General features: G+C 43.4%; 8 protein-coding genes across 8 annotated transcripts; 3 read left to right on the top strand and 5 right to left on the bottom strand.

The window, feature by feature from the left end:
• Positions 1 to 40: 40 nt before the first annotated feature.
• On the top strand, positions 41 to 2,213 carry EAF01_008076 (uncharacterized protein). Its single transcript, XM_038916332.1, has 4 exons — positions 41 to 229; positions 282 to 978; positions 1,042 to 1,664; positions 1,717 to 2,213. The coding sequence occupies exons 2-4, from the start codon at positions 408 to 410 to the stop codon at positions 1,735 to 1,737; spliced, it is 1,215 nt and encodes a 404-aa protein (XP_038767694.1). The 5' UTR covers positions 41 to 229; positions 282 to 407; the 3' UTR covers positions 1,738 to 2,213.
• Positions 2,082 to 4,011, bottom strand: EAF01_008075 (uncharacterized protein; the record flags this gene model as incomplete). The annotated part of the gene is made up of 4 exons (XM_038916331.1): positions 2,082 to 2,195; positions 2,250 to 3,384; positions 3,458 to 3,753; positions 3,835 to 4,011. 4 exons carry the CDS (start codon positions 4,009 to 4,011, stop codon positions 2,082 to 2,084), a joined length of 1,722 nt encoding a protein of 573 aa, XP_038767693.1.
• A 1,704-nt stretch (positions 4,012 to 5,715) lies between these two features.
• On the bottom strand, positions 5,716 to 8,909 carry EAF01_008074 (uncharacterized protein; the record flags this gene model as incomplete). The annotated part of the gene is given in 7 exon segments (XM_038916330.1): positions 5,716 to 6,657; positions 6,732 to 7,052; positions 7,081 to 7,399; positions 7,455 to 8,088; positions 8,099 to 8,283; positions 8,329 to 8,822; positions 8,889 to 8,909. 7 exon segments carry the CDS (start codon positions 8,907 to 8,909, stop codon positions 5,716 to 5,718), a joined length of 2,916 nt encoding a protein of 971 aa, XP_038767692.1.
• A 609-nt stretch (positions 8,910 to 9,518) lies between these two features.
• Positions 9,519 to 10,542, bottom strand: EAF01_008073 (uncharacterized protein). The gene is made up of 2 exons (XM_038916329.1): positions 10,222 to 10,542; positions 9,519 to 10,131 (listed from the first exon to the last, which is right to left on the bottom strand). Exons 1-2 carry the CDS (start codon positions 10,466 to 10,468, stop codon positions 9,878 to 9,880), a joined length of 501 nt encoding a protein of 166 aa, XP_038767691.1. The 5' UTR covers positions 10,469 to 10,542; the 3' UTR covers positions 9,519 to 9,877.
• A 254-nt stretch (positions 10,543 to 10,796) lies between these two features.
• EAF01_008072 (uncharacterized protein) lies at positions 10,797 to 11,760 on the top strand (the record flags this gene model as incomplete). The annotated part of the gene is made up of 2 exons (XM_038916328.1): positions 10,797 to 11,064; positions 11,135 to 11,760. 2 exons carry the CDS (start codon positions 10,797 to 10,799, stop codon positions 11,758 to 11,760), a joined length of 894 nt encoding a protein of 297 aa, XP_038767690.1.
• Positions 11,761 to 11,917: 157 nt separating this feature from the next.
• Positions 11,918 to 12,142, bottom strand: EAF01_008071 (uncharacterized protein; the record flags this gene model as incomplete). Its single annotated transcript, XM_038916327.1, has 1 exon — positions 11,918 to 12,142. The coding sequence occupies one exon, from the start codon at positions 12,140 to 12,142 to the stop codon at positions 11,918 to 11,920; it is 225 nt and encodes a 74-aa protein (XP_038767689.1).
• A 52-nt stretch (positions 12,143 to 12,194) lies between these two features.
• EAF01_008070 (uncharacterized protein) lies at positions 12,195 to 12,659 on the bottom strand (the record flags this gene model as incomplete). Its single annotated transcript, XM_038916326.1, has 2 exons — positions 12,394 to 12,659; positions 12,195 to 12,357 (listed from the first exon to the last, which is right to left on the bottom strand). Exons 1-2 carry the CDS (start codon positions 12,528 to 12,530, stop codon positions 12,195 to 12,197), a joined length of 300 nt encoding a protein of 99 aa, XP_038767688.1. The 5' UTR covers positions 12,531 to 12,659.
• A 2,517-nt stretch (positions 12,660 to 15,176) lies between these two features.
• On the top strand, positions 15,177 to 16,184 carry EAF01_008069 (uncharacterized protein; the record flags this gene model as incomplete). Its single annotated transcript, XM_038916325.1, has 3 exons — positions 15,177 to 15,429; positions 15,503 to 15,886; positions 15,937 to 16,184. The coding sequence occupies 3 exons, from the start codon at positions 15,177 to 15,179 to the stop codon at positions 16,182 to 16,184; spliced, it is 885 nt and encodes a 294-aa protein (XP_038767687.1).
• Positions 16,185 to 16,251: the final 67 nt, after the last annotated feature.

Here is a 16,251-nt window from a genome sequence, read left to right as displayed (position 1 = left end):
ATTGATTCCACGACAGTCCCATTATCAATTTTCTTCTTGTATCTTGAAGTCTACTGATCATTTCATCTCACCAGGCGTATATCCGATCAGTTCCGGTATAAACTATTCTTAACATTGCGTTTTGGCCGCTTGCTCTATTGTCATTCGGTATTCACGCCTCATCAAAGTTTGTGATTCTGTGAGAATTAGAAAAATCTGATATTTAGAACATTTTTGGATTGCAATTTCTGTATGTTCTCGCCCCAACTCAAATACAGGAATTATCAGACTGACAGAGGCAGATCAATATCCTCTTGGTTTGGACTCACGGATCTTGCATTTCTGATATCTATCACGTGATACAAGCCTCTTAATTTTTGGTTTACATTTCTCTACATCTTTGGAAGTTTCCTTAGGCTTGATCGAGCATGTCGCATCAGACACCACGCGATCTTCCAGATTTCTTGCAAAATTCGCCTTATCTTCCAGTTATAAATTTTGATATCGATGAACCACCCCTTCCTAAGGCAGCCAAACCAAGTATCGCGCAAATACTTCGGTCAAGACCTGTACGAACAGCTATACCCATCGTTATCTGTGGACTCATCATACTCTTATTACTTCCTCACGGAACACGGAAAGCGAAAGAATTACACCTACAGTACAAAACTCCTGCATGTTTGAAACAGGCTCCTGTTGTTGTGGAGCCCCTAACGGGCGAGGAGACTGGAATCGAGTGGAACAAATACGCATACATTACATATGCAACCTCGCAAGATCATTTGTGCAATGCATTGATGTTGTTTGAGTCGCTCAAGACGCTAGGGAGCAAAGCGGAAAGAGTATTAATTTATCCTCAGTTATGGAGAGATAAATGGATCGAGGATGTTGATGGGAAGGGTTTGAATATCATCACTCAGATGCTGGTACAAGCTAGAGATGAATACAAAGTGGAATTGAAAAATGTGCAAATTTTGAAGCACAAACATGGTAGCCAGGGTAATGAATCTCATTTTTATCCCGCGTTAACATATGAGATCATTAAACGCTAATGCATAATAGACGAATGGGCAGAGAGTTACACCAAGCTCTTAGCTTTCAACCAGACATCCCACGAGAGACTTCTCGTTCTAGATTCCGATTCCACTGTTCTGAAATCCATGGATGAATTATTTCTTGCTCCAATGTCAGACTCAACGCAACTCCTTGCACCACGAGCTTACTGGCTCGATTCCGAAGGCGTCCCTCAATTAGCATCCCACATTATGCTCATCAAACCCTCCACGACGGAGTTCTTACGGCTTGAAAGTGAGGTCAAAAAAGCCCGTGTGGGTATCTACGACATGGATATCATTAATTCTGTCCTTACACAACAAAAAGACTCCTGTGGCTTAATAGATCATCAATTATATTCACTTCTTACAGGAGAATTCAGAAGACCTGTCGGTAAACATAGAGGCTTCTGGGGAAAAAACCATGAAACTGATGTATGGGACCCATTGCAAGTATTTCGGAAGTCAAAGTTTGTTCATTTTAGTGATTGGCCTTTGAAGAAACCGTGGGAATTGGATGACATGGAGTGGATTGGAAAGGGACCAACGTGTGTTCCTGTGCCGGAAGGAGATGATTGTAGGGGAAGAGATATTTGGGAGGGGTTGTATGATGATTTTAGGGAGAGAAGAGTGGTAAGATATTCCTAAAGTTTTGAAATGCTTGTTGACTGACTTGATTTGACAGGGAATTTGTAAAATGGGATAATTACGATTTTATAGATGATTTATTGACCATGTATACAAATTTTGGATATAGAATTATAGATTGAACGGCGTTCAACAAGCGCTGTGTCTGCTTTAGACATAGAGACATGCCTAGACTTTTTTGGGGGGGGGTATTCGAAATATGTCTAAATTATTCAAATGTCGTGATAGAGATTTGCAGAGCTTGACTGTTAAAGGCAATTCTCCGGGTAAGTGAATATCTTATATTTTTCACAGCACGTTAGAAGCAATGGATTGCGAATAGATAATTCAATTGTATCCTACTTAGAAATCAAGGTGCTAAACGCCTGTATAATCATTTACTCCACCTGCCGCTTGGTCGGTCTATTGACCACGACCTCGGCGACCACCATATCCTTCACGGCCCCCAAAACCACCGCGGCTTGCATCACCACCTTGGTGATTGGGACCACGTCGATTTGCATTGAAATCTTTCAGCTGTGTTTTATGTTAGCATCAATTCACCACGATTTCAAGGAGTATTCAACATACCAATTGCTTCTGGATTTCCTCCTTGGCAAGTTCGATGCCTTTCTCTGTGCCATTATAGAGGCCGATTTCCCGATTCTTCTCGCCAACGTAAGCCTTGGGGGCTGGAACGATTTCGAGATTGGCCTTCACCGCCAAATCGTTGAGGAATTCGTTATTACGATAGGTCAACTTGCCCATGTGCTCAGTTGGCACCTGAATTGCATCGTGCTGGAGGTTCTTGCCCTTGCCATCTTTCAATGGAGGAGCCAAGGAGACAAAGCTAAATGTTGGACGCTTGTCGATCCATCTGTTGGCACCACAGGCACGAACGCCTTCTCCGGCCCGAGCCTTGTCAACTTCAGCTTCGAAGTCCGTTCTCTTCTTCTGCTGACTCTGCGTAAGTCCATTGTGGATCGCAGGGCGGAAAGTTAAGTTGCTGGGCATCTGTCCAGCCGGGAACTTCATACACTCCGTCTTTACGACGAAGAAGACTTCCTCTACACTCGGAACTCCAGGAACCAGCGAGTTTCGAGCAATCTCCTTGTCCTTTCCGTGAAGGATGCCCATAACATCAATTCCGCCACCTCCGATTCCAGCTCCGCAAAAACAGGAATACTCATCTTCGCCATGTGGCCATTCCCAGGTGTCATAAGTACATTTGTACTTGCACGTACCAATGAAATTGGCGCAGCGGAAGGCAAGTCGAGGGAATATCTCCTCGGAATGGCGACGGAAGAATTTTACCAGCGTAACAATGCAGGTACTGTCGCCAAAGAAGATGATATCGACATACGGGTTGTAGTATGTCCAAGGACGCTCTTCGTTTTGACGATATGGGTAATCATCCGGAAAGTTGTTAAGGTATCGCTTTTCGTACAAGCGTAGTGCCTCAGCACGCGATTCCTGAGTGGCTTGTAATATTGCCGGAACCTTCTGACCAGGCTTGGAGATGAGCCAAATACTATGGTTCAATCTCCTCAAATCATTGGGATCTGATTCGTCAACGTAAGCTCTGTCGCCACCGGGAGGGCATGGGAATTCGGCATGCAATACGACTTCCAGAATGCGTGGCGAGGAACGTGCTGCGATGTTCCAGATCTTGTACCGCATTTCGGGCGACAGGTTGGGAAAGATTGTGAACTCAGTCAGAGGCTTACTGATGTATTGTTAGTACTGGTATAGGTGGAAGGAGATATCATGTGATGTGAGAATAGGAAGCATGCACGTACCTAGCCTTCTCCAAATTGAGTTTCTTCAAGCGATCGGCGATCTCGCCAAGAGTTTCTCCATCGATGTTGACGCCGCGATGAGGACCTCCATGACGACGAGGTGCTTCATTGTTGTCTTCCACAAGGAGACCAAAGGATTGTTCCTTCTTGTTGCCTCTGCCCTTGAGGTTTGGCTGCGCAGGAATAAAAGGGCCTGCCATGGGTGCAATGTCGTTCAAGTCGACCTTGGCCCACTTGTTCTTCTTGCCTCGGCCTTTGCTCTTAGGAGCAGCTGCTGTAGCAGAAGTCTCGGTGTTCTGTGGGGGCTGTTAGTTAGGTCTCTAGTGGAAGGGGTATGGTGGCTTGGGCTGAGAATGTGCAAGAGAATGGACACATACCTGTGAAAATCCACTGTCATTAGTGGTAGTTGCCATATTGGTAGAATTGACTTGGTTCTGTCCCTCAGTGGAACCAGATCCAGTGGATGGTCCACCTTGCCCTCCTCTGCTGTTGGCTCTTCCTGCACCTCTTGGTGCTGGCCGGGATGGGTTTGAAGAGGGGTTATAAAAAGACATTTTACAGAAATATATGTCTGATTGAGTTGTTTAGAATATTGTTTGATATGATTTCTTGGGGAAATCGATTGGAAGTAGAGAAAGTGTTGTAGTAAACTCTCGAAACGAACTTGAAGTAAGCGATCAATTTGTCGGAGTCTTAGATATTCTTTTCTAATTCAAGGGTAAGGAGATCTAGAGAAGTCGAACTGAAACTATGATTTTTTTTTTGGAATAGAAGACAATGCAAGAAGAAGCCTTTATTACTTTGGGAGACTGGTAAAATGACGCTAGTGACGCCACGTTCATGTTAGCGAGTTTCAATACGGCTGGCTATTGCTTTGACTGTATTGAATGAATTAAAACTCGTTTGTGTACGTCGATACCAATTAGTTCACTTGTAATGAAGTCGGAGTGTTGTGTTAGATTGGATATGGATCTGTAAGGATGAATCTATACAGTTGATTGGTGTGGAGATATATTTATTGGTTTATTAGAAAGTTGACTAATGGCTTCTGTACAGGTGGTGAATCCTTTTTGGATGAATGATAGGAAATAGATGAGGACCGCTTATACAATCTCAGGAAAAGATAAGGGTACTGTAGTATTTTAGCACGTCATTCATAATCACTGTTTCAGGCTCATCCTCTTGTTCACACATCATTCGCCAACTGCATGAGCGGATTGCACGAGGGAATATTAGATTGCTTGTGTTTGTTAAATATGTTACTAATCACCGCTGCTCAACGCTTCTTGAGAGCTCAGATGTGCAATGACAATCTAATTTGCTTGTGCTGTTCATGTGGAAAAGGTTGTTTTTGCATGGCTGATCCATAAAGTTTTGTGAAGTACTAGAATCAAACAAGTTGTATATGAAGTCATGAAATGACTGAACGATTCCTGTTCCTCGATTATAGAATCATGTTTCTTGGACCTGTGGTATGTTCAATGTTATAGTGTGTACTTATGAGTGATTGACCTTGTATCTCATTACCGTTTTATACTTCATAAGGAGGATCGCAGAGACCTAAGCATTGTAATCTCCAATGCATTTAGTCGCTGTGTAAAGCCGTCTGAATGGGATTATTATCATTGTTATGTAAAAATGTTTCAGCCGACTGACTGCATTGACCGAAATATGCTCTTTAGGAACGTAAGTGGCAAAAGCAGACATATATGTGTTCCACTCACTTCTACCTAAAGTAACAGCTTGCTGGGTGAAGATATGCGCTTCCACATTATACTTGTATTCAACATCCAGCGAGTTTACAGCACAGTTGAAATGATGGATTAAAAAGTTTATATGGGGACAGTCAAATCGTTGTCCAGGCCAGGCGGATGGCAATTCATCAGCCATAATAAGCTAAAGCAAAAGGGATGTATAATTGTCAGGTCTACGATAGATTTGTGATAAGCTTACTCAACTCACCTGCATCAAGGACAGTTTTGCTGTATGATTGAAGATGCTCATAATCACTGGGTTGGAGGCTCAGTATGTTGTATGTCACATCGACGAAATGCAAAGTCGTATTAAAGTTGAAGAGATTATGATAACGAAATACTAACAGACTCCTGGATTTGGCGTTCCTGATAGCTTGGAAGCAGGCATTGGAACGTCTCCCATTCAGTATTGAAACTGGTATTTCGTTATGGTAGAATTTATCTTACTTTGGTAATATATAAATTGTTTTTGGTAGACACTCTTCAACTTTGATAAGTCCTGTCTCACTGCAGCCGTTGAAGAATTTGCTTGACAACTGCCTCGTAGCCTGCAGAAGCTGCCAGCCATAAAGGTGCCATCCCGTTCTCATCTTTGTGATTGAGATCAACTTTACCTGTATTGAGCAGCAATTTAATGATGCTCCTACTTCTCTTAATGCAAGCATAGGAAAATGGTGTTAGACCCCTGCTGTCGTGGTAGCCGATATCAATCTTCCCTGTATCAAGAAGTAGCTTTACCATCAATTCGCTACCAAACTGAGCAGCATAGGAGATAGGTGTTCGGTGGTAACTATCAACAACATTGACATCAACTGAATTTGTATTGAGAAATAGCTTTACCATAGACTCAAAGCCTCTTTCAGCAGCATATGAGATTGGAGTTCGGTGCTCGTAATTAATCCGATTGATGTCTACCGCACCTCTATCGAGTAGTAGCTTTACTATTGATTCGTGTCCGTTGCGAACAGCACCTAATAGCGGCGTTGTGTCAAGCTTACCAAGTGTATCTATCTCGACTTTACCTATCTCAAGCAAAAGTTTTACCACCTTCTCGTTGCCGAATCTAGCCGCCCGATACAGTGGCGTACCACCATTGCCATCTTTGAAATTGACATCAACTTTGCCTGTATCAAGCAGAAGCTTTACCACATTCTTGTTCCCGTTCTCAACCGCATGAAAAAATGGCGTCTGATGGAATTGATCTCTAGAATCGATCTCGACTTTGCCCATCTTAAGCAAGAGATTCACCACCTTCTCATGCCCGTTTTCCGCCGCATAAGAGAGTGGCGTTCGACCCTGATTGATAACATTGGGATCAAGAATAATATACTCCGCTTGCGAGCCTGGCGAGTTCATTAAATCAACTTTCAGTTTATCCGAATGAAGCAATAGTTCTATTACAGTGTCAAGTCTAAAGAACCCTGTATATGCATTTCTGCCATTCCTCTACTCAAGTGTTGGCTGTAGTAAGAGGCTGAATACTAGAGACTTGAGCCCTGGTCAAAGTGTGATTTCGGTACCTGAGGAGAATTCATTAACTGCCATGATGCGTCGACCTTTGCTTGGCTTTCAAGAAATCTTAAAAGCGCTTGCTCTAATGTCTTTTCTAAAACTAAAGCCTTGCCAGCCTGAAGCCCCCAAAATCGTGCGGCGTATGTCGACAATTTATTACACCGTACCCGCTTCACGAAGTCTCTGGAATCTAGACAGAAACCGGTATTGAAAGTTTCGAATGATAGATATGTAACGCAAATTGTAGTAATAAAGGTTTTCTGCATCAGGAAATCAATCGTCTCGTGCCCGCTCGAAGTATTCTTTTGTAGTATAATGAACCAAGCGCACTATGTTACTTTTATCATCAACAACTACCAATCCAGCACACACAGAAATCATTGTACTAATTTCAGAGAAATTTGTTTCATCAAGCTCCGACTCGTTGATCTCCACTGCAATAGCTTCTTGAAGTTCTGCTGTTGTAAGAGGCCTTTTTGCACAAGTGATCCATAAAAGGACCTGCTTTGCAAGGTCTCTCTCATCATCCAGCCGTCCTTCAATTCTTTCCATAGCATCTTTGTATGCATCTCTGTATGCATCAGATCCAGTTGGAAGACTATTCAAAGCGTTTCGCATAGCCTTTGGAGACTGCTTTCCTCTTAACGAATCAAAATTAAGTCGGGCAAGCAGGAACCTTTAAAGTATATAGGTAAGCATTATTTACCGCTAGGGTTGGAATGAGTTCATACATTCCATCAATTGCTGTAATGATTGCAGTCTTGACTTCATTTTGTAAGTCCGTTCTCTTTTGTACATATTCAGGTAACTGCGAAATGCGACCGTCTAAGTATCTCTCTACATCTTTATCGCTGGCTCGAATTTCCAACCGCATAGAGCTGTCAAACCTTTTTTCAATGTCGGGAATGTGTCTCGAGGTAGAAAAAAGACTTAGTTGACATGTTTCCTGGATATCGAAAATCTCTGACAGAAATTGCATTCGGCAACCATTAGCCATTTGACATTCATAAAGAGCATCAACAATAATGAATACCTTGGAATACGAACCAATCATAGACTTGAGGGTACTAGAGATTTCCTTTGCCGACGGGCGATTCTGCCTGGGTGAGTGTAGATTAAATATATCTTTCACTACAGCTGGTAGTGAAGGCTGGTATCCTAAGAGCTGCTTGAGAAGGCTTAATAGCAAGTCATCAATCTTTTGGTCATGCTGGCGTCGAAAGTTGCAACAGAAGTACGCAATTCCAACACTTTTGTCGTTTCGGAAGGGGTTAATGCGCTCTTCAACAATTGATGTAAGTATCGTTTTGCCTGCACTAGGGATACCTGGACAGAACAATTTCTGCTTATCAGAATTTACCCATTCTATGAACACTGGCGAATCTAGAAAGCCGCTTTCCTGTATCTGCTTGCCGTTTTGTGATGCAATCATGCTGTTGAGATGTATGATCGATTAGGGTAAGCGAATCCAGAATCGTTAAAGATTCCTTGTTGAGTTCCCGATCATCTTGTCGTTCATGAAATTGGTCTGCCCTGTTCTTTATCTCATGTAGTGTTTCACTAGATTGTATTAGTCAGAGATCCAACCTCGAAGGAAGTAATTACTTAGTATATTTCCCCCGAAATGCATTCAAAAAAGTCACATTTGTTGTAACACGACTTCGAAGCTCTTTGATGTCATCAGGCTCCCACTGAAACCGTTTCCAAAAAAAATTCGCCTTATAGCCCACACCTCTAGAGTCACATTTAAATTCACCATATGTGCTCAACGCTCGTTGCAACTTCCCAAGAACATCTCGACAACCGACAATGATTTCTTCGAGTTCACTCTTCTGTTTCGCATTGAGGTCTGGCAATGATAGCTCATCTTCAATATCCTGAAGTACAATCGAGAGACTTCGCACCCCGTAGATTTCAGTAAGCTTCTGTAATCGACAGAGCACGGTAAGGCAAATGCTGCTGATATGTTGGGTTTGACTCGCATAGCTAAGCCACAGTGAGGTGCAAGTAAGACTTTCCGATTGGTTGTCGCTGGTATCGATTCGGTATAGATTGAAGAACACGTCAAGTGTCCGGCAGAGTTGGGTGCCAATGTAATCCTACTTCTAAGATAATCTCACGGTCTCCCCTTCTAGCAAACTCTGACAGTCATGCATCAAACTCACTGCGAATGCGAGAAGTAACATTTTCGGAATCTCTTAGTACTTTTTTGACTATTCAACATGTCTATCTGCGTACCCAATCGACCACATTCACTGCATCGTGATCAAATATTCTAAAACATCAGCCCGTGAGTGTCATGGATTGGAAAGACTCATACCATTATACTCCGTAGAAGCGTGGTTGATTTTATCTGGTTATAAGCCCAGACATACACTGGGTTGCATTGGACCTAAAAAGGTTACACTCCCAGTTACATTTTTACAGAACAATTCTAGCTCTTCTTCCCATGGTATTTAACTCGAACACTCTTGATTTAGTCTCCAGACTTTTCTTTGATACCGTCCAGGCCTTGAATTTTTGCCTTTGAATTAACAAGCGTCGTTGAAGTAGCTACCTAGCTAGTAGCCATCTTAACTTTGACCCACCTGGCTGCATTTTCGACACTCGCTTGCATTTATCCGGTAGTCATCTACTCGAAGTAGCGTTTTTGAGGCTGTTCGCCCATCGAAACACGAGACCTAGCGAAAGGGGAACGACTTCTCAGACTTGGCAATGGTAACAGCTAAAGTACAAATACTCATACTCAGCAATGTGTTAAAAAAGCGAATGTAATAGGCCACATAACATTCTTCACCTTAAAGATTGTGGACAATTAGAGGCGTATAAGATTCTCAGGCCCATAATGATATTTCTAATTTATCTTCATGAAGCTCATATGTCCATGTTGTATACCCCCGATTTATGACCTGTCACCTAGTACCGAATGATATGTAGTTCGATACGCTTCCAAACTCCCTTCCCTTGTTAAGCATTCTGTATATGTGGTTCAACCCTAGTCTCATGTCGTAAGCCATGCGATTGTGAGATCGGCCTTAGGAAGTACGACGTCTTCCCTCAGTGACCTGTGATTCATTATAGGGACCAGTATATATAGCCCGGCCTCTTTCAAATCAATGGATATAGAATTTCAAGACCTCAACCACCGACGGTCTTACAATCCTAGCATTCTCCTGCATCCATCGCGGACCTTCTGTTCATATTCCGCCCTATTTTCCCTCCATTGTTTGGCAGCTTCCACGTTTGCCGGACTTTCATCATTTGGTTCCGCTAGCATACTCATCACACTTATCAAGATTTTCTCGACACTTTGTATAGGTGACCATCGTTCCGATGCATGTTCATAGTGGTTTGGATCGTCTCCGGCCGGGTGAAGAATAGATATACAGACAAGACCGCTTGGGTAAACTAAAAATAGCACGTATTAGTACTGCACTCTCCAAGCTACGATGTGTCCCCATCTCTAATGTCGAAAGACAGAAAAACAGGAGAACCAACCATTAGGGTGCCAAACTTCCCCAAGAAACCTCATACTCGGCGGTGAAAGTGGATAGTCTTTGGGAAACTGTAACTCGGCAGCGAACACTCCCCCTTCGAATGGTGTGCCCTCTGGTCCTTCTATTAAAGCCTCCCAGCAAAGTAAGTCATCTTCTGTCACTGGACCTGCGGTAATACCGTCTGGTGGATTATTTGTGAGGGCGCGATACTCCTGGAGAAGACGACGCTGCGCAGTAGCTGAAGCCATATTGTTTATGTTGTTGTATTAAATCGTGGGGGAGAGATAAGGTACAGCTGGAGGTCGAAGATGGTTGGGATCCCCGGAGACAATGGAAGGTTGTGGCGGTCTGGAGGTGTGGCTGAAAAATCACGCTAAAACTGAGCCCTGAAACTTCTAGCGTCGCAATGATCACTATAACTTACCCCGCCATGCCGGTGAATACCCGTTCGAAATCCGTCTTGAGCTCATTTACTATTCTCTATCACGTCACTATATAGCTACGTATTAATCGAGGCTTCATCAAGAAATATTCATTGTACCTCAATAAACTTACGACTGGAAAAAGCTCCCAATCATGTCAGCAACTCAAACTCCTCTCAAGGTTGGATACGTCCCTGAGCACTTCTCTACCCCTCTTCACTTTGCGCAGAAGCATTTCGGTCTTGAAGCCGAATTGATCCCATTCCCGTCTGGCACTGGGCATATGATTACGTCTATACGTTCGGGAGAAATTGATGTAGGTATTGGTCTCACTGAAGGTTGGGTAGCTGGATTGGGGAAATCTGATGTGGAAGGAGATGGAGGATATAGAATTGTCGGGACTTATGTTGAAACACCATTGTGTATGTCTTTCCTTTCCTCAGGCGCATATGCTTCAGGTGTGATAAAGGCAGATTGATTGAATCAAAATAGGCTGGGCAATCTCAACTGGCGCAAACAGACCATTGAATAGCATCGCACATCTGAAGAAGGGCAAAATTGGAGTCTCAAGAATTGGGAGTGGGAGCTATGTGATGGGATTTGTTCTCGCAGATGAGCAAGGCTGGCTCAACGAAAATCAATCGCCAGAGGGACCATTCGAGGTCGTTCCTTTACAAACGTTCGAGAAACTACGCAATGGTGTGAACGATAGTACAGTGGATTTCTTCATGTGGGAACATTTTACCTCCAAACGATACTACGATAATGGAGAGATCAAGCGTATTGGGGAAATATATACGCCATGGAGTAGCTGGAAAATTGTTGCCAGCACAAAAGTCCTTCAAAACACGGAAGATAAGAGGCTGGACGATTTGTTTGAGAAAATCGACAAGGGAGTTAGATATTTCGAGAAGAACCAGGCTGAGGCGGTAAAATATATCAGCACTTCTTTGGATTACAGCGAGGAGGATGCAAATGAATGGTTGAAGACGGTCAGATTTGCAAGTGCCACAAAGAACGTGGATGTAGCAGTGATTCAGAAGACTGTGGCTACTTTACAGAAGGCTAAAGTGCTAGGAGATGATGGTATGTCAGCAGAACGGATGATTTCTCAATAGATTTGGGCGCAGGACATTTAGGAATTTGTTTCTATTAAGGAAACGAGGTCATGGTTATCATTACCACCAATCACTAAAATCACATTGCTACCAAATTAATGGAAGACAGCTATCCATTGAACTTGTGTCCCCTTACAAGATGTTATACAGTCACTTACTATCTTTCATCTTTATAAGTTGCGCCACTTGGGAAAGTGCTGAGTAGAATATGCTGTGGAAGACTCAAGAACATCTGTTTTCCTCGTCTAAGCTCAACCGAACCTTCGCCATATTTAAGGGGTGAGTTGCCACGATACGTGTCTGGATATGGGATTAGCTTCGCTCGGTCCGCAGCCTCATGTGTATCATGAATCATTTGATGACCGGCGTGTGAAATATGCATATCAGCGAAGCACGTTTACCTGTGTCCAGGTAACATTCCTTTCGGACCACCGTCACTGCCACTCGCCATGGAACTTTGCATATCTTGCAGCCGGGAATGCCATAAAATGCGGATAGTCGTGAAGGGAAAGTCTTGATCTGGCACTTGGCTCTCTTAGAAAGCGTTCCTCGACGCGAGCGCCAAGGACTTCATTTGTACCTTGATTAGGATGGAAACTGACTTGAAATTGCCGAAGTGACTATGTAACTTACCTCAAAATCTTGGTACAAGATGCAGATGAACGGCTCGGTTGCGAGAGCAACGGTCGGGGATTACAGAACTGCGCTGTAGTTTTTGGCTTCCTTAATGACTGTGAAATTGTTTCCCGAATTTCATCAAGCCCAATCATTTTGTATTGCTTCCAGCATCATAGCTACGACGAGATCGATCCATGAACTTATTTCCAAAGTCTATGAAAGTCAAATTGAAGCATCAGGAGATGCGTGTAGAGGATATCAGAACACCCGATTGTGGAAACAAAGATGAAGTATTCTGTATACCTGAAAGGCAGATGTTCAGCGTACATTGAAAGTGATCAAAATAGATGGCTGTACAATCGAACACGCAGAAACAACTTATGATCAGTCGCTAATTGTTCACAAGGCTGCAAGTCTCCTAACGAAGAGATGGAAGGTTGTTCGAACGACCTGAGCGAAAGAAGGCAAGATGTTCAGGGATTCAAAGCATAGAAATAAGGCAGATCAGAGAACACGGGAGCTAAGAAGGTTATAGCTTACTAAACCGATGCATACCATGCAGAATTATGTGAATGTATTCGGGCCGTAATATCGAAATGAGTTTCCATCCAGCGGTGTATATATAGTGTTCGGATATGACGTGGCTATTCGGGGCGGAGCAGACAGTTCCTCGGAGGCTCGGATGGCTCATGGTAGGGCGTAGCGGCCTTGAGGCGGCGTCGGAGCTTCTTGTTTGAGTAATAAGTATGGTGTGGTTTCGTGGGTGTGGGGTCGCGGGGCAGGTGGGGGTGGTAATGTGGATCAAATTCTAGATTTTTGTCTACAGCGAAATCTAGAAGTGTCACCTGATTGCTCGTTCGTGATGGGGTGGACCGTGGAAGTGTTGAGAAAATATGTGAGGAGAGTGACTTCGGTTAATCAGTTGGAGTTGGAGGAGAGTCCTATTACATTAGTAGATATGCAAATTTTAGAGAAAAATGACTGCAGTGTAGAGTCAAACAGCAGGTTTGAAAGACCACCATCATTAATAAAGATAATGAGTATGTAGCATGAAGACAGTGAGTTGAATGCAAAATCACCATTGTTTCAAGATTCCAGCTTAGAGATTCAACTCTTTATTTTCATCCTCACGTGTAATTTCGTAGAGATACGTTCAATACTTCTGTAGACCTCAACGTTGACGGAACTAGACAGACATAATCCATTAGCATCGCTACGCTTTATCCAGCCCTTGTGCTCATTGAATTGTTCCGAGGGTTTCCCGGAATTTGCTAGAATGGTTTTTTCTATTTCGGTTGGCAGAAAGACGAAGCTTTATTTCCCATCGTGGAATGTTTCGCATGGCAGTAAATTGACCCTTAAGTTACTCGTTGACGAATCCTTTAAGGACCATTCAATGGCTTGTAGTGTCGGCAATGAATCTTTGAGCCATGCAAGAACTGCTAGGCTTGTAGATACAAACCTTATGAGGAGAGTGGACAAGTTGTAATTTTGTGAGATTGAGTTAGTGAAGAATATTCCCCTGCGGGATTTTGTTCTACCAGTCCGCGTTACTAGCACTACTTTCAGGACCAAAGCTCCGGTACCATCTTATCTCGTCTTATGAAAGGTTTATATTTGTATATTTTGTAGCTCTTTCAACAGATGCTACCGACGCAAAGAAAAGCACTACGAGGTGGCCTCATGCGCTGTGCTGTGCCTTGCATCTATCGAATGCCTTTAGCTACAAGTAGAGATACTATAGCTTCTATACTAATATCAGACTACCGCGCAGACAAAACCTCGACAAAAGATTGTAGATGGACTACGCCGCAAATCTCCAAGCTAAACGTTGCCAGTCTCTGTAGTACTTCTTCAGAAATACCATCCAACTGTTGGTACTGACGCAGAAGCAAAACTTTCACTGGGGCTGTATGCACTAAACATACTACAGTTTATCCCCTTTTTGCACTTCCTCTCAATCTACATTGCGAGTATTATCAAGACCTTTTTGGTATTTTCTGTCTACCCCAAATACCTTTAGGTTTTACGATGCTTCGATTGATAAGCTATGTTTGTTGCGTTACCTGGCTGCAACGACCGGATGTTAATAGGCACAATATGAGATCCTGAGCTAATCGATGGGATGCGAGGATTTCTTCACACCTGCCTCTTCCAGACTTAGAGACGAAATCATGACCAGATTCGTTCGTGATACGAAGAGGAGGGGATGATCCTAAAACAACGCTAACCTTGAAGAGAAAATTTAGAATCGGCAATGTGGGGTTAGCCTCAGGGGTAAACACCACCGAAGAATTTCCATCAATTGTTCTTATTAACAAACATGACATCAACATCGCTCTTTCAACTAGCTCTGGCGGCGGAATCCCACATTGAGTTCTTCCGCATATACTTTTCTCTATGAAGACGCCTTTCGGAATGGCGGGATGTATCAACTCCATCGTACGGTCTACTACTTCGTAGTGTTCTGTGACGGACAAACGCGGCATTTACTACCCCTCCTCCCACTTTCAGCTGCGTGATAATTGGTCAACACACCTTACAATGCATATATCTCGCACGATCACTCCACTCATGCCCTGACAATCTTCCTTGTTAAGATGGCACATGCTAGGACGACATGTTTACCGTGCGACCCCACTATCCACGCATGCGAATAGCTTCCTCCATATCTACTTCCGTATCTGCCACCTTTGTTTGCTCTCAAAACACAAGCTCACCTCATCAACTCTGCTCCTCCTCTGTACAAATCACCACCCTTCACATTTTTCAAACTACAAACACATCAAATCGCAATAATGGCCGGCGAAGCAATGAATGATGGAAAGTTCAAGCACAACCTCACTGAGGCACCCACCTATACATCCAAGGTGCTGCCCATGTTTTCACTGAAAGGACGAACTGCTATCGTATCTGGTGCAGGCGCAGGTATTGGACTCGCTGTCGCGCATGCGCTCGCCGAAGCTGGAGCTAATGTCGCTATTTGGTACAATAGCAACAAGAAGGCTATTCAAGAGGCGGAGAAGATTGAGAAGGAATATGGTGTTACTTGTAAGTACTCGCACTTACTGAAACCAGCCAGGTTCATGTCGCGACTATTGCTAACCGCCATGTGAACGAATAGGCAAAGCATACCAAGTCAATGTTACCTCATACGAAGCCGTGGAACAGGCTGTCAACACCGCCGTAACTGATCTCAATGGTCGTCTCGACATCTTTATCGCAAACTCTGGAATTCCGTGGATCCAAGGTCCTGCCCTTGATGGAGAATTGGATCATTACAAAAAGGTTGTAACAACGGATTTAGATGGAACATTCTACTGTGCTCGTGCTGCAGGCCAGCATTGGCGCAGACAAAAGAAAGAGGGTACCACTATTGACGGAAAGAAATTGGAAGGATTCAAGTATGGAAGCTTTGTGGCAACCGCAAGTATGAGTGGTCACATCGTCAATATTCCCCAGTTGCAAGCTGCATACAATGCTGCAAAGGCCGGTGTCATCCATTTATGTTCGTATACGTTCTAATATCCTATTTACGAAATGCTAATTCAATCACAGGTAAATCCCTCGCAGTAGAATGGGTTGGATTTGCGCGCTCCAATACCGTCTCCCCTGGTTATATTGCAACTGATATCTCCGAATTCTGTCCACCTGAAATAAAAGCTACATGGAAGGATAAGATTCCTATGGGTAGAGAAGGAGAGGCTCATGAGTTGAAGGGTGCATTCCTTTTCCTCGCTAGTGATGCTTCAAGCTACTGCACTGGAACCGATATCATCTGTGATGGTGGTTATTGCCTACCATGAAGAATCATAGACAATGGATGATTGATGAGGTGTTTGGGGTTTGGAAATATTGGGATAGACTAGACAC

This window comes from Botrytis porri, assembly GCF_014898465.1.
Source record: "Botrytis porri strain MUCL 3234 chromosome Unknown BPOR_011, whole genome shotgun sequence".
NCBI classification, from domain to species: domain Eukaryota; kingdom Fungi; phylum Ascomycota; class Leotiomycetes; order Helotiales; family Sclerotiniaceae; genus Botrytis; species Botrytis porri.
This window is presented reverse-complemented; position numbering and strand designations above follow the sequence as displayed.